The sequence below is a fragment of the Enoplosus armatus genome, chromosome 11, assembly GCF_043641665.1.
Source record: "Enoplosus armatus isolate fEnoArm2 chromosome 11, fEnoArm2.hap1, whole genome shotgun sequence".
Classification (NCBI taxonomy): Eukaryota; Metazoa; Chordata; class Actinopteri; order Centrarchiformes; family Enoplosidae; genus Enoplosus; species Enoplosus armatus.
Window position 1 is genome coordinate 8,485,853 of NC_092190.1, and position 20,041 is coordinate 8,505,893.

Consider the following 20,041-nt stretch of genomic DNA (forward strand, 5'->3'; position numbering starts at 1 on the left):
GCTAAAAAAAACAGCATCTGCCCTATTGGGGTTCCTCTTAGGCTTTCTGCATGCCCCCATCCGCCAGTCGCTATCCTCCCCTAACCCTCCTCCCCCTGATGGCCTATGCTGCCCTGACTGGTTGCTGTCCAAGTTTATAATTCTCCTCAGCCCATTGGCTCGAAGACCCTCTCTCCTAACACACATCACACTTTATCTATAAATGCACAATTATAGGAACGTCCCCTACACTTGGCGATCATCCCCTGTCATTTATTTACACACACTGAGCTATTCATTTTAGACTGTTATCTCTGGTTCCTTATGCTCAATGTTCAGCATAGAAACACAAACAAACCCTGTGCTGTATTATCCACTGGCTCAGAGGCAGATATGTTGATAGGTTGCACATGTCTCTCTATGTTGTGAACACACCTAGAAAACTGTGGTTTTGTCTGTGTCATGCTTGTCAATGCACAGCTGCAACACAAAGCTATCAAACGCTCTATTTCTGGACATGTAAAAATTAGATGTGGAAGTCTGTTTGGGAAAAAAATAAATTAGACTGCTAAAACTGAATTACCGTTATCAATCATGCTTAGAATGAACATTTTGATTTATCTTTTTCAAATTTGTCACTCATGCAGTTCAGAAATTATTTGATAGTTTTGATGCAGTGTTAATTGACCTGTTGAGTCACTTTAATTTGATTGTGTTATTTTGTGGGATTGTGGCTGCCTATTGTGTGTAAAGAAACATGTGGAGAACATAAATTCATTAAAAAAGATGAAATGATGGACAGATATATTGAGCCCCCCCATTCTAATTGCTTAGATGGAAGTCATATCACGAGAGGGGAGTAATATAAGTCAACCTGCAGCTAACTGGGAGGTCAGTTCTTTACATTTCTTATCACATCTGCCTCTGATGGGCTCTGTCTCCTTTGTACTCTGTACCGCTGCACACTCCTTTTTCCCCACTCCCTTCTTTCCTCTTTTTCATCTCCTCTCTCTGCCTCAGGGCTTAGATGTATATGTTTCCTAGCCATGTTTATGTTTCAGGAAGGGAGATGCCAGGACTTAAGCCCCAGAGCGCATGGACTCACAGTGGCTGCAGTAGTCTAATCTGTGTCTTGATGCCATGCTTGTGATTTATCTGTCTACCTTTTTGTCCTGTGTGTGTGTGTTTGTGTTTGTGTTTGTGTCTGTGTCTGTGTCTGTGTGTGTGTGTGTGTGTGTGTGTGTGTGTGTGTGTGTGTGTGTGTGTGTGTGTGTGGGTTTAATTTCTTTGGCATTTTCTTTGATTTTGAGACAATGTGATTTCTGACGCAATTTTTGCTTCTGTAGCTGTTGAGGCCAGATTGAGGCTTAGAGAGGTGTGTGCGCGGTGTGGGCAGACGATGAGTGGTTTTCATGGGTTTTCTCTGCATTTGTGTGTGTGCGCACAGCGGGCAATGATGCGGTTCTCGGAGCTGGAGCTGAAGGAGAAGGAGGGCGGCGGTGTGTGTCTGTCTGCCTCGGCAGCGGCAGCAGGACGGGAGCTGGCAGACGGCCAGAGCAGAGAGCGAGCGCTGGAACATTGCCAACACACCACCAGGCAGGGAGAGAGGGAGGGTGAGTAACCCAGCACCACACACATACACACGCTCGTAATGCACGCGCACACACATGCATCCACTCTGCAAATGAACACTCAGAGAGGGACACACACAAACAATAGGTGCGTGTGCACACTCGCATGCACTTGCAGCAAATGCTGAGGCAAGACCGGGTCACTCTTAAAAAAAAAAACAAGAAAAAAAAAAAAAAAAGACACTCTTCCACACAGACTCAACACACACACACACACTCTTACACAAGCGAGGCAGCGCAAGCGAACGAGCCAGCGAGAGAGACAGAAAGGGGGAGTTTTATTTTCAAGAAGTCTTTTGTGCTTATCTGCGCGAAGAGACGATCGAGAGGGAGGGCAGGGAGAGGAGAAGGAGGGGCAGAGATTGCGTGAGTGAGAGGGAGAGTGAAAGCGGGGGGAGAGTTAGTGGGTGAAAGCGGATGGGAGAGCGCAACGGAAAGAGAGAGAGAGAGAGAGAGAGAGGGAGGGAGGGAGGAAGGGTAGGAGGGGGGGTTAGTTACGTTGGCTGGGAGCCCAGCTGTGTGTTGGAGCGAGGCCGCGGCTGACGTGTGAGCCTAATTATGGCATGGAGAGAGACAGAGAAGGAGAGGGAGTCGAGGAGAGAGGGGAAAGGGGGGGGGAGTCACGCTCAGTGTGAGAAGGGCGTGGTGCGGTCATGCCGTGGGGGAGGACAGAGGAAGGGGGGAGAGGGATGGGAGTCGCTGTGTGCAGTGAGTGCGCAGGATGTTTTCTTGCCTCTCCTCGCTGGAAGTGCGAGCGGCTGCACTGAACCCGTCAGCCCGCTGGCTCCGGCTCACATCAGATTAAAAAGTCTTTACCCCATCAAAGTTTTACTGCTTGTCTTTAAAGCAGAATAAAAGCTGGCTGGTGTTTAACTGGCATTCTCCCTCTGTCGATCCCTCACCCCGTCACACCCCCGCCCCTTGTTTCCCTGCTCTCTTTCTGTCTGTCTGGCTGGTTTGCGGTCTGTCTGGCTGCATTCTCATCCCGTGTGTCTATCTCTCTTTCATCTTCTGTTGCTTATCTTGCCTCTGCCCCCCCACCCCCCTTCTTTCTCCCTGCCCCGTTTCCATCCGTCTGTCTCTGCTTTGCTCAGGGGTCCGGCCGGCGTACGCAAACAACAGAGTTCCAGTCCTCCAGAGGTGTGGAGTCCAGAAGGAGCCTTTGTCCCCAGGGCATGGGGCCCGAGATGGGGCCAGAGGTGCCAGTGAAGGAGGGCTAAAGGATGGAGCCAAGAAGGTGATGAGGGAGTCTGAAGAAGATTATTGTGTTCCCCCCACTTTGTCACCGGCAAAAGGGTATCCTGAGGAGAAGGCCAGCCCTGGCTTTGGACCCACCAGGAAACGCCATCTCTGCCCCAAGGCTGAGCAAGAGGACACGGAGAGAGAGGAAGTAGAGTGGGTGTCCCACCCAGAGAAAAGAGCCAGGCTTTTGGGTGAGACTTTCTTGAACATGCCTCGTCACCCACATGTCACTTCCATTTTCCTCAAATCACCCGCTCCCTCTCTCATCATCTGCTCTCCGTGCATCTCTCTAATTCTGCCCTTTCTCTTCCCTTCATCCTGTGTTATGCTGAGCCCTCTCTCATCCCTTGTTCTTTTTTAAAATCGTTCTATTCCTTTTGTTACTTTCTCCTTCCCAATCAATTCCACCTTAAACCCGCTCCATCCCAACCCCCCCTCGCCACTCTCTGTCCCATCTTTCGCTCTGTGTGGCAGCCAGCTCAGAGAAGTGTTTAATCCTGCCTTTGAGCGGAGTGCAAGAGAGAAGCGAGGAAGAGGGACAGCCATTCTCTCTCTCTTCTTTCAGCTCTGCCGTTCCTCCGCTGCGCTTACCCACCCTCTTCAAAGCTGCTCTTTTCTTCCCTTTTCATCTCCTTTCTTTTTTCCCTCATCTGTTTGGGTTCCCTTTTTTTTCTGGCATGCGGTATCGCGTTTGCTCTCCCCGGCACTGGCAGATGAGTCAAACACCCGTCCCCCCGTGAATTTCAGGGGGGAGAACTCTCCCTCTGCTCCTCCAATCTTTATTGCTTTGTGTCTCCGCCTGATTCTTGACTTCTCTTCCCCTTTTACTCCTCAATCGGTCTGTTTCACATCCCGCTCCCCGTCTCTCTTGCCTGAGTGCGTGCGTGCGTGCGTGTGTGTGTGTGTGTGTGTGTGTGTGTGTGTGTTAAATGTAAGGCTTAAAGGGGGTTTTACAATCCATAAGATTGTAGTGATTAATGGCCTACATACAATAGTTTTGTGCGTTGCAGCAGGTGAGAGTGGTGTCTTTGAAAGGGTGAAAACCTTTTTATGTCCAAAATGTCAACTCATAGGCAGTTTGAAGTGTTCTGAACTGTTGTGGTTTAAGCTTGCCCCAATGAATTTATGAGTTTATTCATTGGGTTTTTAATGACCTTTATAAGTGAGGGATGAGAATGTTCTTATCTATCTTTTAACTGAGGTTAAAACTTGAACACCACCAGAATTGTTACAGGTTTTCACAGGACAACACTGTTCTAGGCCATATAGTTGTAAATGAGAGATGGCAAACAGTGCTAATTCTGTGTTTATGTCCTCTGCAGACGAGCGTGAGCAGGCCAGTCCCGATGAAGATGACGACGACGAGGTGCGGAAACTCAAGGTCTGCATTGAGCTGAAGGGACTGCGACTCAGCAAGCCTGCTGCCGGTGCAGCTTCACCTGACGGGTCCCAGATCAAACAGGAGAGGCCGTGGCCTCAGCCCCGATTGGTTACCCCGACCCAGAGCCTACGGGATCGCAAGATCAGGGCCAGTGAGCCGGAGGACAGAGCCGCAACACAGAGAGCCGAGATCAACAGGAAATGGGGCTGCGAGAAGCTACTTAATGGTAAGAATGAACCGCCAGCCGTGCAAACCGCCGCTGTATCTCTGAGTTCAGCTGGGGTAACGGAAATCTATCTTTGGCTCACGTTTCACTTTCTTGTTGAGCGGTCTGTCTTTGGGGGGATTTCCCGTGAGCCTTCAGGGAGGGGGCAGAGGAAATGAGGTAGGGGATACTTCCTAGAAAGGGCTGGGGAATCAGAAACGGGAACAGGGGACTAAAAGCTAAAATGCCCCCCCCTCCCCACCCTGTGGTTTTGGGCTTTTTGTTCAGCTGGTCTACAGCGGGCTCTGTGAGAGCGATGAAAGTGCGAATGAGGGAAGTGGCTGGTGGAGATATGCGTGGGCAGGTGTAGTGTGACTAATGTGTGATCAATGATTTTTTTTTCCCCCATCAAGACCAGTCACAGGGAAAGGGAGGGCGGGGAGTGTGTGTGGGGGGGGTAACTTATTAAAACCAGGGCTTTCCCTTATTCATGTGCCCAAACTGAGGCAGAGGGAGGCAGAGACGAAGAGAGAATAAAAGAGCAGGAGAGAGATTAAAGGAGGTGAATAAAGCAGGGTAGATTTTGGTTTTGTTTCCTGCAGAAACCACAGGCCTTGATTGGCCACAGACTTTTTTTTTTTTTTTGCTTTCACCTTTTTTAGATAACATCACCCTGGCAACAGTCGTGTTTTTACAATGAATGTGGTTATTCCACTGTGTGTCTGTCAGGGCTGTGGTCTTTCTTTTTTTCTTCCACTTTTTTTCAGATTCCACTAATCAGATAAAATACATTAATTTCTCTAAGAATTTCGTATTTGTAAAAGTTTTTTTGCAGCTGGGTTTACATAGAAAGTGTTAATATTTAAGCATCAGCAAGATATATAATTTTGCTTTTCTCCTCATTGGTTCTTAGAATAAACAGTCCATTAAAGTAGTCCTAGGCTAATAGTTGTGTTGTAACACAAATCATACCTAAACCACATTCCTGAGTAGTTAGAAATGCTCTGCAAAGATCCTTAGGAGGAAATGTATTTCCATTAAGCTATTAAACAGCATTTTGACATTGTGGTTTCAAGGGCAGGTTTTTATTTTTTGTGTAAATATGTACTATAGGAGGCTGAAACCAGACAATGCCACATTTGTTTAAGGAGATTACTCATAGCAGTGTCCTTGCTGCAGTGAATGAGTGTGCACAAGTCACTACAGGGGTGTTTATGTGAGCCTGTGTTGTGCATGCATGTGTGTGTGTTTTATTTATTTATTTATTTTTTTTCCTGAGCGAGCAAGCATGCTGCGCTCCCAGACAGCTCTGTGCACTCATTAATAAACCAACAGAGGGTGAGAGATGGCCTTGCAATACCTTCCCATCCTCCCCTTCCACTGAGCTCTCGCACGATCAGCCGCTCACTCTGCCTGCCTTTTTCCTCTCCTCCTGCTTCAGGACTAGCTACTTCTCCCCTTCCCCCCGGCCAACTGAAGGACAGAGCGCAACTGCTGGGCCCCTTCTCAGGTGACCGTGGCCTCAAGGAGCCCAGGAGGGGCCCCCCCTCTCCGGCCCCAGAGCTGTCTGTGGGCGGCACCCCTCCCCTCAAGCCCCGTCGCCATAGTGACACGGACAAACCCAAGGGCAAGCGGCCGTGCAAGACCAAACACACCAGTCAGAGGGAGCGAGAGCGGGAGAAAAGGAAAGAGGCCACACCTAACAGCCCGGGCCAGCGTTGTGCAGCTGATCTGGGAGCAGCTGAAGATGACAAGGTGAGTGCTGATAGGGTGTCTGGCCACGATATGGGCGTCTGGATGTTTGTAGCAGCGGAGTCTGTTTCAGTATGCCTGTCGGCGCCTCTGATTATGCAGCTGGGAGAGAGTGGGAGGGAGAGAGGAAGGAAGTATGTTTACAATGTTTGGAGGGCTGCTGGAGCTTTGACCTCCTCGTGCCCTTAGCGACTCCCTGCGGAGCGCCTGCATGCATGTGTGTTTGTCTCTGGCCTTAATTGTCGAACGTGTGTCATCGGTGCTGTTTTGTGTGAAGGTGCGTGCCAGGGCCGCGAGTGTCTGTGTGTTTGTGAGCATTCCTGACATAACAACAAAACCCCGGAGCAATTATACATCTCGCTCAGTGCCGAAACACAAGGCTGCACACACTCCCTCACTCTCACAGTGAGGAATGTGGCAGCCACGGTCGAGCGTATGAAGCGCCCGAGTTCAAAAGAGGGGGGGAAAAAAATGAGCATGGGGAAAAATTGAGGGGGGGAAAAAAGGCTAGTTGTTTTCCGCCCGCACTACTCTCCTCCCCTGCTCCTCCTCAGCCTGACAGCTGCTTCGACATGGAATTCCACTGAGAGGGCGCACACACACACGCACACAGAGAGAGGGAGGCAACTCCCTCTCTCTGTGTTGCGCTCTGAAGGCTCTGTTGGTTTAGCGGTTAAAGAAAAGTGGCGTGCCAACCTGCAGTGTTTGGGGTGTGAACAGTTGGTGTGAAAGTAGTGTGTGTGTGTGTGTGTGTGTGTGTGTGTGTGTGCGCGCGTGTTTTTTTCAGTGATGCGTGGAGTGTCGTCCTTACACAGTAATCATACATAAACACAGATGCTGTAAATGAATAATCCATCTATATGTAGGAAGTATACAAAAGAGTTCGAAAAATCATGAGGAGAGGAGAATAAACATCAAGCTTTACTGAAAATTATTATTCTTTCTGGGTGGAGTTTGGCCTTTATAGTGACCACTGACACAATATTGTTTACTTTCACCAGTTTTGTATTTGCCACTATTATATTGTCATAAAGCAATTATCTGTTTGTGTGAGTGTACATGCATATACGCTCTTCTTAGTGTGTGTGTGTGTGCATATGCCTGTGTGTAGTTTCCATGTGCCCTTGAGTGTCCGTGTGTGTGTGCCGTCTGCTATGTGGCAGTGTGTAACACTCTCTCCCTCTCTCTCCTCAGCTGAGTGAGCAGCGCGGCGCTCCGAGGAAGGGAGCCGCCTCTCCTAATCATTATCCCTGCTCTCCAGTCAAGCCCTGCTCCCCTGCCGCGCTCTGTCCGCCCTCCCTGCAGCCCCAGGCGAACGGGCGAGCGGGCGCTGTCCCACCAGAGGCGGCGGGGGTGTACAGGACCCCCCCTGCCGAGCCCCCCGCGGTGCGTCCGATCCCGCCAGAGGCTCGTCGGCTGATCGTGAACAAGAACGCCGGAGAGACTCTGCTCCAGAGAGCCGCACGGCTGGGCTACGAGGTAATAGGCTTCGCTCAAAGTTATCCTCCCTTCTTATCGCTTTCTCTCTAAACGTTTTACACTCTTATACTTCGTCTCTTCCAAATTCTTGCGCTCTCTCTTTTCTTGAATTGAGCTCATTTTCTCCCCCTACTTTGTTCCTGTCTGTGACTCTGGTCGACATAGCTCGACTTTTTTTTTTTTTTTTTAATTGTCTTTCTCCATCTGATTCCTCTCTTGCATCTGTGCTATTCTTCTTCTTTCTAGCTCCCTCTTTTGCTTTTTGAATCATTTCCTTCTATTTCACCCTTACTCACGCTTTGTTCTCGCCGTACTCCATCTTTTTTTGCTCTTCTTGCCCGCTACACTCTCTTTCTCTCTCAGGTTTCCGCTCTCTCCCTCCCCCCTCTTTCCTCTCAGCACTCTCTTTCTCTTCCTCTCTTTGTGACTCAGATTGTCGTTGGCACCCCTCCTCCTCCTCCCCGCGAGCGCACATACACACACACACTCCCCTCACCTCCCCTCCCCTCCCCTCCTCATGCCTCGCTCCGCTCTCACATCTCATTAATTTTCCGTGAGGCGAAGTGTGACACACACACTCACACACACACACACACACGAGGCATTGGTGGGATCATTATACGGAGACTGATGCTCGCTGCCTCTCTCTAGCATCGGAAGTTTTTCTTTTTTTCTTTCTTTGTGTGTAGCTGCTGATCGTTCGCTCCTAAACCAGATCCTCTCATTCTCCGCACATACAAGAAAGAATGAAACTGGTGTATATTCTACTGAATCTCTCAACTCCCATTGCTCTGAAAGCTTTTAATTAAAGTTGGATGGCCCGCTGTCTCGCTCTCCCTTATGCCTTGTGTTTCTTTTCGTGAGCCTAAATGTTTCTTCACTCTTTTTGACAGATTTTACAAATGTATTTATTGATCCAAGTGGTTTTAATGCCACTTGAGCTGCAGATTGTGTTGTATGTGTGTGTGTCCACTCTCTCTCATTCGCCTTTGATGCTGTCTTTGTATGTTTGTGTGTGTGTGTGTGTGTGTGTGTGTGTGTGTGTGTGCGCGTGATAATTTTTTATCACCAGCAGAGGTATCTTCACAGAACTGTAAATAGGTGTGGGTATCTTTTTGTTGCTCATTAACCGGTTGCTTTATGGTTGTGTGTGTGTTTGTTGTACACATTTATGATGATGAGGTGTGTGTGTCAGTGATTATGTGTGAATGTGTGTGTCAGTCAGGGTGGGAGAGAGCAAGAGTGTGAATGAGAGGTAAGCACTGGGAGTATAATCGCGTTCTAATGGCCCTCTAATGTGCCGTGGTGACTGTGGTTAGCAGTGGCGGCGGCTGTTTTTCTCCCTCGCTCACACACACACACACGCACGCACCCACAGACACACACATACACAGGGTGCAGCAGCAGCAGGGTTCAGTCAGCCGTGCTGGAGAGAAGCTGGCTCGTCTCTCTGATTTATGCGTCTCTCTCGAACGTTTTTTTCCCTCCCTCTCCTTTTTTTTTTTTCATTCCCCCTTCGCATTTTTCCCTTACTGCGCTCCGCGTGTGGAGAGGGAGGAGGGAGGAGAAAACCTGAGACTACACAAACAAGGCGCTGACCGCTGCGCAAACAACACCCCCGCCTTCCCCCCTCCCTTTCTTTCTCTCCCTCTCTCGCTCTCGCTCTCTCAGGAAGCTCGTCTCTCACTGCCTGTGTGTGATAAGCCTGGGGCAGACCCCTGGGGCTCCCACACACACACACACACACACAAGGACGTGTGCAGAGAGACACACCAATTTATGCACACTGCCCCACACACACTTGCATACAAGCCTGTAGACGCGCAGAGCGCTTGTCTCACGCTGGTGTTTTAGCGCCGCAAGCACTGGGCTTATCACACACAGGCAGAGAGATATGAGGGCCTGAGAGACAGAAGCATGCGTGCGCACGCGCGCGCACACACACACACGCACACTCTCACACACACACACACGCGCAGTGAAACACCCGTTATGACCCAATAAGCACATGCACAGGCATCCTGACGTGTTCTTCTCCATATGCTGCACAGAGCGACGACTCTCCGCACTCGCTGCTGTCGCACACCCACAGACCTGTACATGCAAATTCAGAGTCACCTCATGCGCACACACGCACACACACACGCATGCTCACTACAAACACGCACAGAGAAACACCGGTTGTTACCCTGTAAGCACATACTCAGACGTCCTTTCGTGTATAGACCTGCGCATGCAGGATGCCGAAACACGTCATGCACACATGCATGTAATTTAAGACACGCGCACTGTTCTGTGCTGTTCCCGATGCCCAGCCGACACTGTGCATATTTCATGTTCGTTTAGTTTTGCGATCCGTGCCTCTGCACACGAAAGCCCACTCTCTCTTTCTTCCTTCCTCCCTCCCTCCCTCCCTCACCCGCCTTTTATTCTCTCACTCTCCCTCGTCTGCCTCGCTCTCTGAGCATTTGAAATGGTAATGAGGAGAGATTCTGCGGATGTCTTCATCCCTCTCCCCCTCGTGCCGGGGCTTGGGGGCCCCTCAGCTCTGCCCATTGAAAGCTCAGATAAAGGTGCAATCTGTCATTTATTCTCCTCACATGAATCACATCTGATTTTCCTTCTCAAATCCATGTATGATCCAAGCAAAGACAAAAACTAGATTGCATTTCAAGTGCCCAGTCAGACCAGCATCTATGATACCAAGACTTTGGACCAAAATTGCGGTTTTGTGGATTTGCTTGTTGTGGCAAAGTAAATCCACGCTGACTTTTCAAGTTCAATTTTGGTCAACTTTGACTCGTAAATTTGCGCCTTTGACCCATAGCAAACAGTCTTGACGGAGACGACCTTTGAGGGAACAGAGACCCACAGAGTCCAGAATAGAGGACGCAATCATATTAGCTGTAATTCAATTTCATTCACATTATGTTGCTCTGTCTGGGTTTTAACAGCTCCACAGTAGAAATACGGCGAGACCCAGTGGATGATACAAATACGTTTACGAATTAGCCTTTTTAACTTACTATCCAGTTAGCAACTGAGCTAGCTAGCTTTCTAACTGGATGTCGGCTACCTAGCTATTTTGTCTTGCGCGTGCTATCATGTTAGCATCAGGTTAGCTACTGTAGTGTGTAGAATGTTAGCAGTTAGCTCGCCAACCACAGCAGCTCAATAAGTAGCCCGACGTCACCAAGCTTTCAGCAACTCATATTCGCAAGGACATTTGAGTGAATTCCGCTGTGCCACCTTCTGGTATGAACAGACACCAGAACAGTCTCACCAAATTAAATGTTTTATCATTAGGTTTGTATGTAGCTGATGAGCGTTAATATGCATTAGAAAACAAGTGATTATTCCTTTGTTTTTGGTCTTTATTCTTCAGTTAGTTAATAGCACGTGTGAGATTAATTAACTCTATCTGTGATAATCAGAGGCTAAATTATCGGGCGTCCTCTGTTACCCCAGCACAGTCATTCAACGACAGCCTGGCTTTCATACACCCTCACATCGACACATTTCACTTGTCTAGGCACGCACCAACTTTTTACTGCTTAGACTGTTGGCTCGTCATCGCACAGGGAAAGCCACTCGTGCATCACCTGCACATGTGATACGCATTTATACACACACACACACATCTGTTGTATGTGAGGAGCATACAAGGCAGCACTGCAAGGGGTTAAATGTCTGAGTGATGCATTGATTGCAGGCGAGCGCAGGGAAGCATTCTAGAGAGGGAGATTAGAGGACGGAGGGAAAGAGCGAGAGAGAGGAGGGGGGCGGCGTCTCATTTTACTGCGGAGGAGTGTGTGTGTGTGTGTGTGTGTGTGTGTGTGTGTGTGTGTGTGTGTGTGTGTGTGTGTGTGTGTGTGTGTGTGTGTGTGTGTGTGTGTGTGTGTGTGTGTGTGTGTGTGTGTGGCGGGAAGCCGGGGCTCTCGTGCTAAGCTCCTCGCTCTCTCCCAGCGATATTAAACACGGCTTCGGAGGTTTAGCGCTACGCCTCCTCCACAAGCGCGCACACACACACTCATACTCGTCAGCGGCACAAAAATACACATGCACGCACACACAAAAGCACAAGATGCATATCAACGCTCTCTGCCCGTCAGTCTCTCTAACACTTGCTCCCATTCACTCACACAGACAGACAGACAGACAGACACACGCGTGCACACACACGGAGAGCGAGTGGAATCCCCCAGAGGGGAGCTTCGGCATGACGCTCCTGAATCTCTCTCCAGCAGGCAAACAGAGTGTTGGCAGCGAAAGAAAACCAGTTGGAGCGTTGTCCCACTCCCCCTCGTTTCTCTTTTTTTTTCTTTTTTTTTTTCTCTCGCACTTTTTCTTGCTCACTTGTTTTCTCTCTATCCTGCTTTCCACTTCTCCCCCTTTTCTTCATTGTCTCTCCTTCCTCCCCGACCCAGTCGTCCTCTGTTCACTCCTATCACTACCCCCTCACACACACACACTTCGCACTACCACCCACTCTACACCCCACCCTTTCATCTCTTGTTATTATCAGCTGCAGCCCAGAGGACAGCCCCGGCAGATTTCATCCACAGATTCATTAATCTGTCATCTGTTGGGGTGTTGCCTCTCGCTTCTCCCGTTCTTCCGCCCGCTCTAGCCCTCTTCTCATCCCTCTGTCAGTCTGTTCTCTCTATCCGTTGCCTTCCTTTCCTTCTCTCTTCCTCCCTCCATCCGTCCGCCCTGTGCTGAAAGAGAGAGAGAGAGAGCGATAAACACTTGGACTAGACGGCAGGCTAGAATTAGCATAGAAATGGAAGTTGGGAGTCATTCCCCAGGTTCAGATGAGCAGCTTTCCTCCCCTCGGCACAGGACTGTTAGCAGGACAGAGTATGAGTGTCTGGATGTGTCTTGCATTCACATATATATAAATACATATAATAAAATATATTAAAGAAATAGGAATTTCTGTTTGTTTTTTCAAGTGTCTGCCAATACTTCTGCCCAGTCCCACACTAAGACACTAACACACATTTGTCTGACTCGGACAGGCCCCATATCAACACGCTGACGCTGCTCCAGTCCAATAAAAACCAGTGTGACTTCTTAGTGCTGGATGCCCAACTGTCGCAGCCCTAGACCAGCGAAAACGCTTCCAGCTCTTGAGCGCCTCTATCAAATCTCTTTGTTCCGCTTCCATTACGCTGTGTTCAGAGCCCAACCATCGTAACTGGCTGCTACAGTGGCGTCCAAGCCCAGCCATGGCACACAGACACACACACTCATATGAGCACGAGCAGAATCTGGCAGGCTAAATACAGTTGAGTCACACTTAGTCTCCTCGATGTGCGTTGGCCCCAGCTCTAGTCTTATGGAGGATTTGTGTGCGAGTGTGTGTTTTGTCCGGCACAGGAACACACTCAGTTCCTCCTTTTCCTAATTTGTCTCCCACAGGAACTGTAAAGGAAAAGACTGTTTGCGTATGTGTCTGCTCCGTCTCACTTGTGTGTTTCGTCTTGTATTGCTTGGGTTGCTGTTACACGTACAATATCTCACGCACTAAACCCTCCCTCTGTGTTTGCTGTCTTTAGGAGGTAGTGCTGTACTGTCTGGAGAACAGAGTCTGTGAGGTGAATCACAGAGACTACGCCGGTTACTGTGCTCTCCATGAGGCATGCGCTAGAGGCTGGCTCAGCATAGTCCAACACCTGCTGGATTACGGGGCCGACATCAACTGCAGTGCACAGGATGGCACCAGGTAAATAAACACACTCATTCACGTGTACACACAATCATAGAAACGCTGCTGCTTGCATAAACGCGTCTCCCATGCACAATGCCAACGTGATCGTGACTTTTTCTACATGTCCTTAGAGGGCAAGCCAGGACTTAGTCACTTGAGTTTGCTCGTAACACAATTTCTGGGATTGATTTTATATTTGCTTGGTAAGAGCAGTGATTTGACAGATTAGCTACAGTTTTAAATGGGAAAGGCTTGTGCTTTCATTGCTGTGTTATTAAAATTTACAGTAGGGGGTCTGTTCTAGGAAACTGTGTGCAGGTCTTAAAGGTACATTGTGTAGCAGTTTAGCCTTTATTAAACCTTTATACCATTTGGGATATTCGTAGTATTACAGTACCCAGGAGAGACCATTGCTTAGAAGAATGGCAGAATCTATAAATTGCATTTTGCTTTTTGTCCTGCTGCGTCAGAGTTTAGGGGAAATCTAAATAGGTAAAGATATTTTATAGCACAAAAGTGTATTCTCTTAAGTTCAGTAAAACACCGAAGTGCACATGGAGCGATATTGGGACGTGCAGGAGTAGCAACATCTGACTTGTTTCAGGAGACAAAGTGGTTTATAGGAAAAGAATAGATCTGAGAAACACTACCAGTAACAATACTGCTGAAATGAAAAAGAAGCCATCACACTGTTATAATTAATTTGACAGTAATATCTTTTTAATGCTACAAACAGCATCTTTAAACTCTGTCTAGATTTGCGTGCCCGTACAAATGTTGTCAGTGATGTTCCTGTTCGGTTCTTGTTCTTGTTATAATGAATGTACGTGTGTGTGTGTGTGTGTGTGTGTGTGTGTGTGTGTGTGTGTGTGTGTGTGTGTGTGTGTGTGTGTGTGTGTGTGTGTGTGTGTGTGTGTGTGTGTAGACCGATTCATGATGCCGTGGAGAATGACCACCTGGACGTGGTGCGGGTCCTGCTGTCTTACGGTGCTGACCCCACCCTGGCCACGTATTCTGGCCGTGGCCTGCTCAAGATGACCCACAGCGATGGCATGGAGCGCTTCCTCACTGGTAAGATCCCAGCTGGCTTTTCAGTGTAGTCATAGACACTGCTTAGCCAGGAATTTAGAAATACTGAGGTCACTAGTTGCGGTCCACATCCTCACACTGCCCCCCTCCCCTGTGGAAACTTTCAAAGACTTGTGTATAAATCTGTGCATTTTGAGCAGGATTTTGAGGATAGTTTTTCCCCACCCTCAGTCATCAGGATCATCCAGATTCTGAACCTGGATTGGGCTGGTCTGATCAAATTAATCAAATGTAATTTCCTGGCTCCAAAAAAAGTGAGGACTTGTATTTAAGTCAGGGGTTCCCTTTACTTAAAAAGGCTCGCAAACAACAGACCTACAGTTCTACCACTTTATTAATGAAAGTTACACATGGTCACCAAAATACAGAGGGCATGGCTGTCTTTTTGAAATCTGAGACCCTGTGAAAGTGGGACGCAAAAGCCAGGACATTTGAATATTAATGTGCCTCTGACCACAAGTCATAAAATCACAAATGCTTGAAAAGGAGTGAATTAAAAGGGAAAGGCTTTTTAGCCAGCAGGTACACCAGAGAGTGGATATCAAGGGGGGGGGGCAAGGCAAGGGTAAATTGTTGAAAAGATCAGTCGGAAACCCAGTTCCCAAATGCCCCACTCTTGGCTCACTCACTGTTTGCTGTTCTTTCAATGCTCTGACCTCTGTGCAACCTGTTGGTGTGACTCCCTCTCAGTAAATCCTCATCCTCCACCTCCCAAACCGCAGCTACAAGACATGTCCTTCTCCGTCATCCCCCCCCCCCCCCCCCGCGCTCCTCTCCCCCTCCCTCGACCACCTGTTAGACAGGGAGTCTCAGCCCGCCGGGGTGCGTGCTGCTGCCTCTGAGCTCCTCTATCTGGTTACTTAGCAACGCCAACTGTGTTTGCTCAGCGTACGTGCGGAAATGGGCTTCGCTCTGGCTGGAGACTCTGGTTTTGTATGCGTGCGTGTGAGCGCCTGAGTGTGTCTTTTCACAAGGCTGCCACGCTAGAGTCTGACGTGGTCTGGATTTTGGGCGTGTGTGTCAAGAGGGCTCGTCTCAATGGTTGTAGTTAAGTTGAGACAACACAACGGGTTTGTGTACAGGAGGAGGAAATGAAAGCATACACATGCACACACTTTCTGTGCAGCCAGCTGCTTAATATTACATGAACATCTAACTAGTTAAACCCGATGATCTGAGACACAAGGGAGGATTTAGTGAAAGAGACAAGACGCAGGAGAAAAGATGGCAGATAAGGGTGAAAATGAACAGGTGTGAGTTCACGGTTGGCAGAGGGGTGAACAGGTTTAGTGCAAAAGGGAGATTTATACGTAGACGGCTGGAAAGATGGTGTTGAATTTTGAAAAGAGCGTGGATGGATAGATCGATGGCTGCTAGATTGACAGAGCGGGGAGAGAGGGAGATCGAGCTCCGGAGAAAATGAGTGAGAGCGAGCGATTGCTGCCCTCCCTCCACCTGGTCCCACTCATCTGGAGGCCGTTAATCCCTCCAAACACACGCCAGACGCCCCACGCCTCAGCACTGGCACAAAGCCCAGCTCTCGCTATGTGAATGTGTGTGTGTGCGTGCGCGTGCTGAATACACACTTTGCTCTCGCTGTGTGTGCTTATCCAGCTCCCTCTGCTTGTTTGTTTCCAGCTCGCTCGCTCGCTCGCTCGCTCTCTCTCTTTTATATATGTGTGTGTGCGCACTCAGCGACTGTGTGTGGTTCTTGTTTGATTCCTGGCAGCCCTGCTCTGAACTGAGCCAGCTCTAACCCAGCGGAGACAGTCGCTCTCCTCCCCCGTGGTACAGCCGCTGGCCCCTGACCATCAGCAACCCCCCCCTCCCCCACCACCACCACCACTCCCCTCCTCCCCCAAAACATTTGCTCTGTTTGTTTCTCTTTTCTCTCTTGACACTGCCCCTCCTCCTCCTCCTCTTCTATTTTACTCTGCTCTTTATCCATTTTTCTGCTGTAGTCTTAAAGGGCAATTGTATTTGCCTCGTTGCCTGTCCCCAGGGCTCTGGCTCTTGAATAACAGGCTTCGCTCCTCTCTTCTCTCCATAGATTATTTTGCTGACCTTCAGGGCCGCTCAGATGACGACCCAGGGCTTTATTGGGAATTCTACGGCAGCGCTGTGTGTGGTGAGTACTGATCAGCGCTCCTTGTGTGTGTTTTAGTCTCTATTTTTTAAACAATACATGTCTGTAAATCCCTGCGTCTTTTATGATATGATAATGTGGATGCTCCCTAAAAATTATTCATGTGTATTTTTTTCTGTGTGTCAGAGTCAAGCGAGGAGGGCGGTGTGTATGACATCCTGGCAGACCCCCCGGGCCCAGAGGATGAGGATGAGGATGATAAAAGGGAGGTGTTTGAGTTTGAGTTCTCCGACCGCCCTCTGCTGCCTTGCTACAACATCCAGGTGTCCTTCTCCCAGGGGTGAGCTTTGATCTCAAGAAGCAGACACTTTTTCAATGTTTTTTTTCCCTCTCCGTCGGCCCTCATTCCTAAACATTGGTTGACTTCCTCTTTCAGGCCGAGAAACTGGCTGCTGCTGTCCGACGTGCTTCGACGGCTGCGGATGTCCGCTCGCGGTTTCCGACAGACCTTCCCCCACATGGAGGTGGTGACGGTGGCAGAGGCAGAGTTTTACCGGCAGGCCTCTCTGTCGCAGCTCTTCTCCTGCCCAGAGGAGCTGGAGGGCTTCCAGCCGGACAGCAAGGACCTGTTGGACCTGGTGGAGGACAGCGCTGAGCTGGCCGCTCTTCTGGGCTCCACACTGGAGTGTCTGGACGACCGCTGGGATCACCCAGGGAACAATCTGAAGGACAAAATCAAGGCTGTGGGCAAGTTGGGCTCATCCTGACCCCTGAAGCTACTAAACTTGGACCTTGATCCTTGCCAACTGCAGTCTGCTTTAGAACCAACCAGGCGTTATGATAATATGCCTTAGCCTGACCCTTAGTTCCCACGCTTCGGCCCTGCTCTGGACCAGCACTGTACAGATGGACTGACCTGCTGGCTGACCGGACTGCTGAAATGTTTCATCCGTTAACTGAGGATCAATACATTTGTGACTCAATAGACTTAATAATGGTCTTATTTTTATAAATTAATATATAAATAAATAAATGAATAAATAAACATATATATGTGTATATATATACATATATATGTGTATATATATATATATATATATATATGATATCAAGAGATTTTTTTTGTTGCTCATGACTCCTCTGAAAGATTTTGTATGGCAACCGAGTGTAGTTGTGTTGTCAGCGATTGGATGGAGTGTGTGAGCGCGCAGCACATTGTGCCTGTGTGTAGCTGTACAGGATAGTACTGAGACTGTGCTATTGAATGTGGTATTTGTGTTTATAGGAGGCACATGATGTCCTGTTTTTGTTTTGTTTTTTTTCTCCTCAGACTTTAGCGCGCGCTTGAGCCTCAGGGGTTATTTTGTTGTATCTTTTTTTTTTTAAATGTTCAGATTTTGCTTCCTGTTTAGTCTGTAATTTAACATGCAAAACTACAAAATTGTTTGTATAATAAAGTTTTAAGATAATGTTGATATTCACCCTTTGGCACAGAGCTTGTATATAACAAGGAGGCTACTGCAGTAAAGTAATTTTTGGTGTGTTCATTTTTGTTTTAACTTTGTAATTAAAATATCTCATAATTTGTATTTATATTTTACAAAAGAAGTTGCTTTAAAATAAATATACAAACTGCAAGAGGAAATGTGTTCTGCGCCTTTTTTGTCAGTGTTGAATTAAATCAGAATTCTGATTCTGATTCTGAAATTGGGTTGTGAGAACTTCAGTTTTTCCATCTGCCTTGTCAAATTTAATCTTTTTGCCTAATTACTGTACGCTAGTCCTGTATGTCACCGAGGTGTGAGCAACACAATCCTATATTGCCATCTCTTGGAATATTTTTGTATTGTAGGCTTCATGCAATTTATTGCTGCAGCCATGACTGAGCAACTGCTCAACTCCCATTTGTTGCCTAAAAGCTTGTGGCTTGCAGCGCCCTCCAGTGTGCAAAAACTGTTATTAGATGGAGAATTGTATGGGCTTCAGTGCTAAATTCAACTCGCATGGGTGTTGATTTTTTTTTATCACACCTAAGCTACAAAATATTGTCATAATCGTTGAAATTAAAAAAGCCAGGATACCTTCATTAACATTCAATATGTTGTCTGCAGCAAGACAGGATTACCAACAAGACAAAGTGGGCCACATTTTCACTGTGTTTCAGTATTTGATCATTTGACAAAATATAAATTGGTTTGTGAAGATGCACCTCTTAATCACAACATCAACTGAACTGACAATCTCTTTAAGGTGGTGATTATTACTGGCTTTTTTGGCCTTGTGTCACAATGTAGCTTTAAAAGGATGATACTTTATATTTGTCACCAAAAAAAACAAAACCCAGAATGAATTGATCCACCTCAGTGCTGTCTGTGTAACCAAATATATTTTATTCCCCTGTGTCATTGACCTCCACTGTTGTCCAAAAACTATTACAAACGCATAAATGAGCCACACGGTTGCACTGTGTGACGTATTTCTTCATTGTGAAGACCATGGGCACTCTAGTCTGCTTTGAGTCATTCCCACATACCAACACAGCTTAAAATAGTCCCCAACAAATTCACTATTTACTCGTGTTTAAATAATGTAAATGAAAAAAAAAACTACAGTGCCCAGTTCTTTTAATAAAATGATGAAGCCTTTTTTAAAAAGATATATTTGTGACTAATTTTTAAAGATTTATGTCTTAGTAGGAACAAAAAGTCTTGGGGCTGAGAGCCACAGACTGGATAGGGAATTGGGAATGTATTTTTAGTTTTGTTCTTTCATGGGATCAAAAATATAGAACATTGACCACAACCTAATTGAGACAGGAAAAACCTGGGGCCAGGTAGTGTTCCATTTATAAAAGCACTGGTTGATATTTAGGGCTCCAGGCACCCCAGATATCAAGAGGGTGACTGGGTACATTCACTACATACAGAGAGTGGAAGAACGTGAGGTTAGGGGGGCCGACAGGACTGGCCCATGGCACCCCAGTAGGTCTTTATCATATCCTGAATATCCTTTTAGATCAACATTTGATCTTTGCTCACATGAATGTGTCCAATCAGCCACTGAAGATGTGGGCTTCAGAGGCTGTACAGGACTGCTGAAGAGAAAACCACATCAGTCTGGGAGGCTCTGCAGAAGGCACTGAAGGAGCAGCAGTGTGTCAGAACGACGATTTGGCTGAGCTTCGACTAGAATGACGACTGAGGGGGAGCAACGCAAGGCAGATAGACTCCAAACTAAATTCCCAGCCGACATATCTCTGCAGAGTGGGTGCAAAGAGATCCATGGCAGGCTGCCAAGAGCCAGGACAAAATTGAGAGCGGGGGTTTAGTTGATCCACAAGCTGACAATGGAGCTTTAGAGAGGGACATGGTGCAATCTAGCCCCTCGGGCCATAAATAAACCCCTGGAGAAATCCTCTGAAGAAAGAGAGAAAGCAGACTAAAATCATCATTGGCCTCCGGGATGATCTTAAGACTTCTTTTTA

General features: G+C 47.7%; 1 protein-coding gene across 1 annotated transcript in view; it reads left to right on the plus strand.

Moving 5' to 3' along the window:
• The window catches only part of LOC139292628 (BCL-6 corepressor-like), a 31,388-nt gene extending 13,838 nt beyond the window's left edge, over positions 1-17,550 (plus strand). The window contains exons 5-15 of the mRNA XM_070914990.1: positions 814-870; positions 1,427-1,592; positions 2,705-3,043; positions 4,175-4,459; positions 5,880-6,193; positions 7,385-7,669; positions 13,231-13,397; positions 14,308-14,453; positions 16,522-16,599; positions 16,744-16,897; positions 16,994-17,550. Coding sequence (XP_070771091.1) covers positions 814-870; positions 1,427-1,592; positions 2,705-3,043; positions 4,175-4,459; positions 5,880-6,193; positions 7,385-7,669; positions 13,231-13,397; positions 14,308-14,453; positions 16,522-16,599; positions 16,744-16,897; positions 16,994-17,324 — 2,322 coding nt within the window. The 3' untranslated portion in view covers positions 17,325-17,550. The remainder of the gene's footprint in view (positions 1-813; positions 871-1,426; positions 1,593-2,704; positions 3,044-4,174; positions 4,460-5,879; positions 6,194-7,384; positions 7,670-13,230; positions 13,398-14,307; positions 14,454-16,521; positions 16,600-16,743; positions 16,898-16,993) is intronic.
• The last annotated feature ends 2,491 nt before the right edge of the window (positions 17,551-20,041 follow it).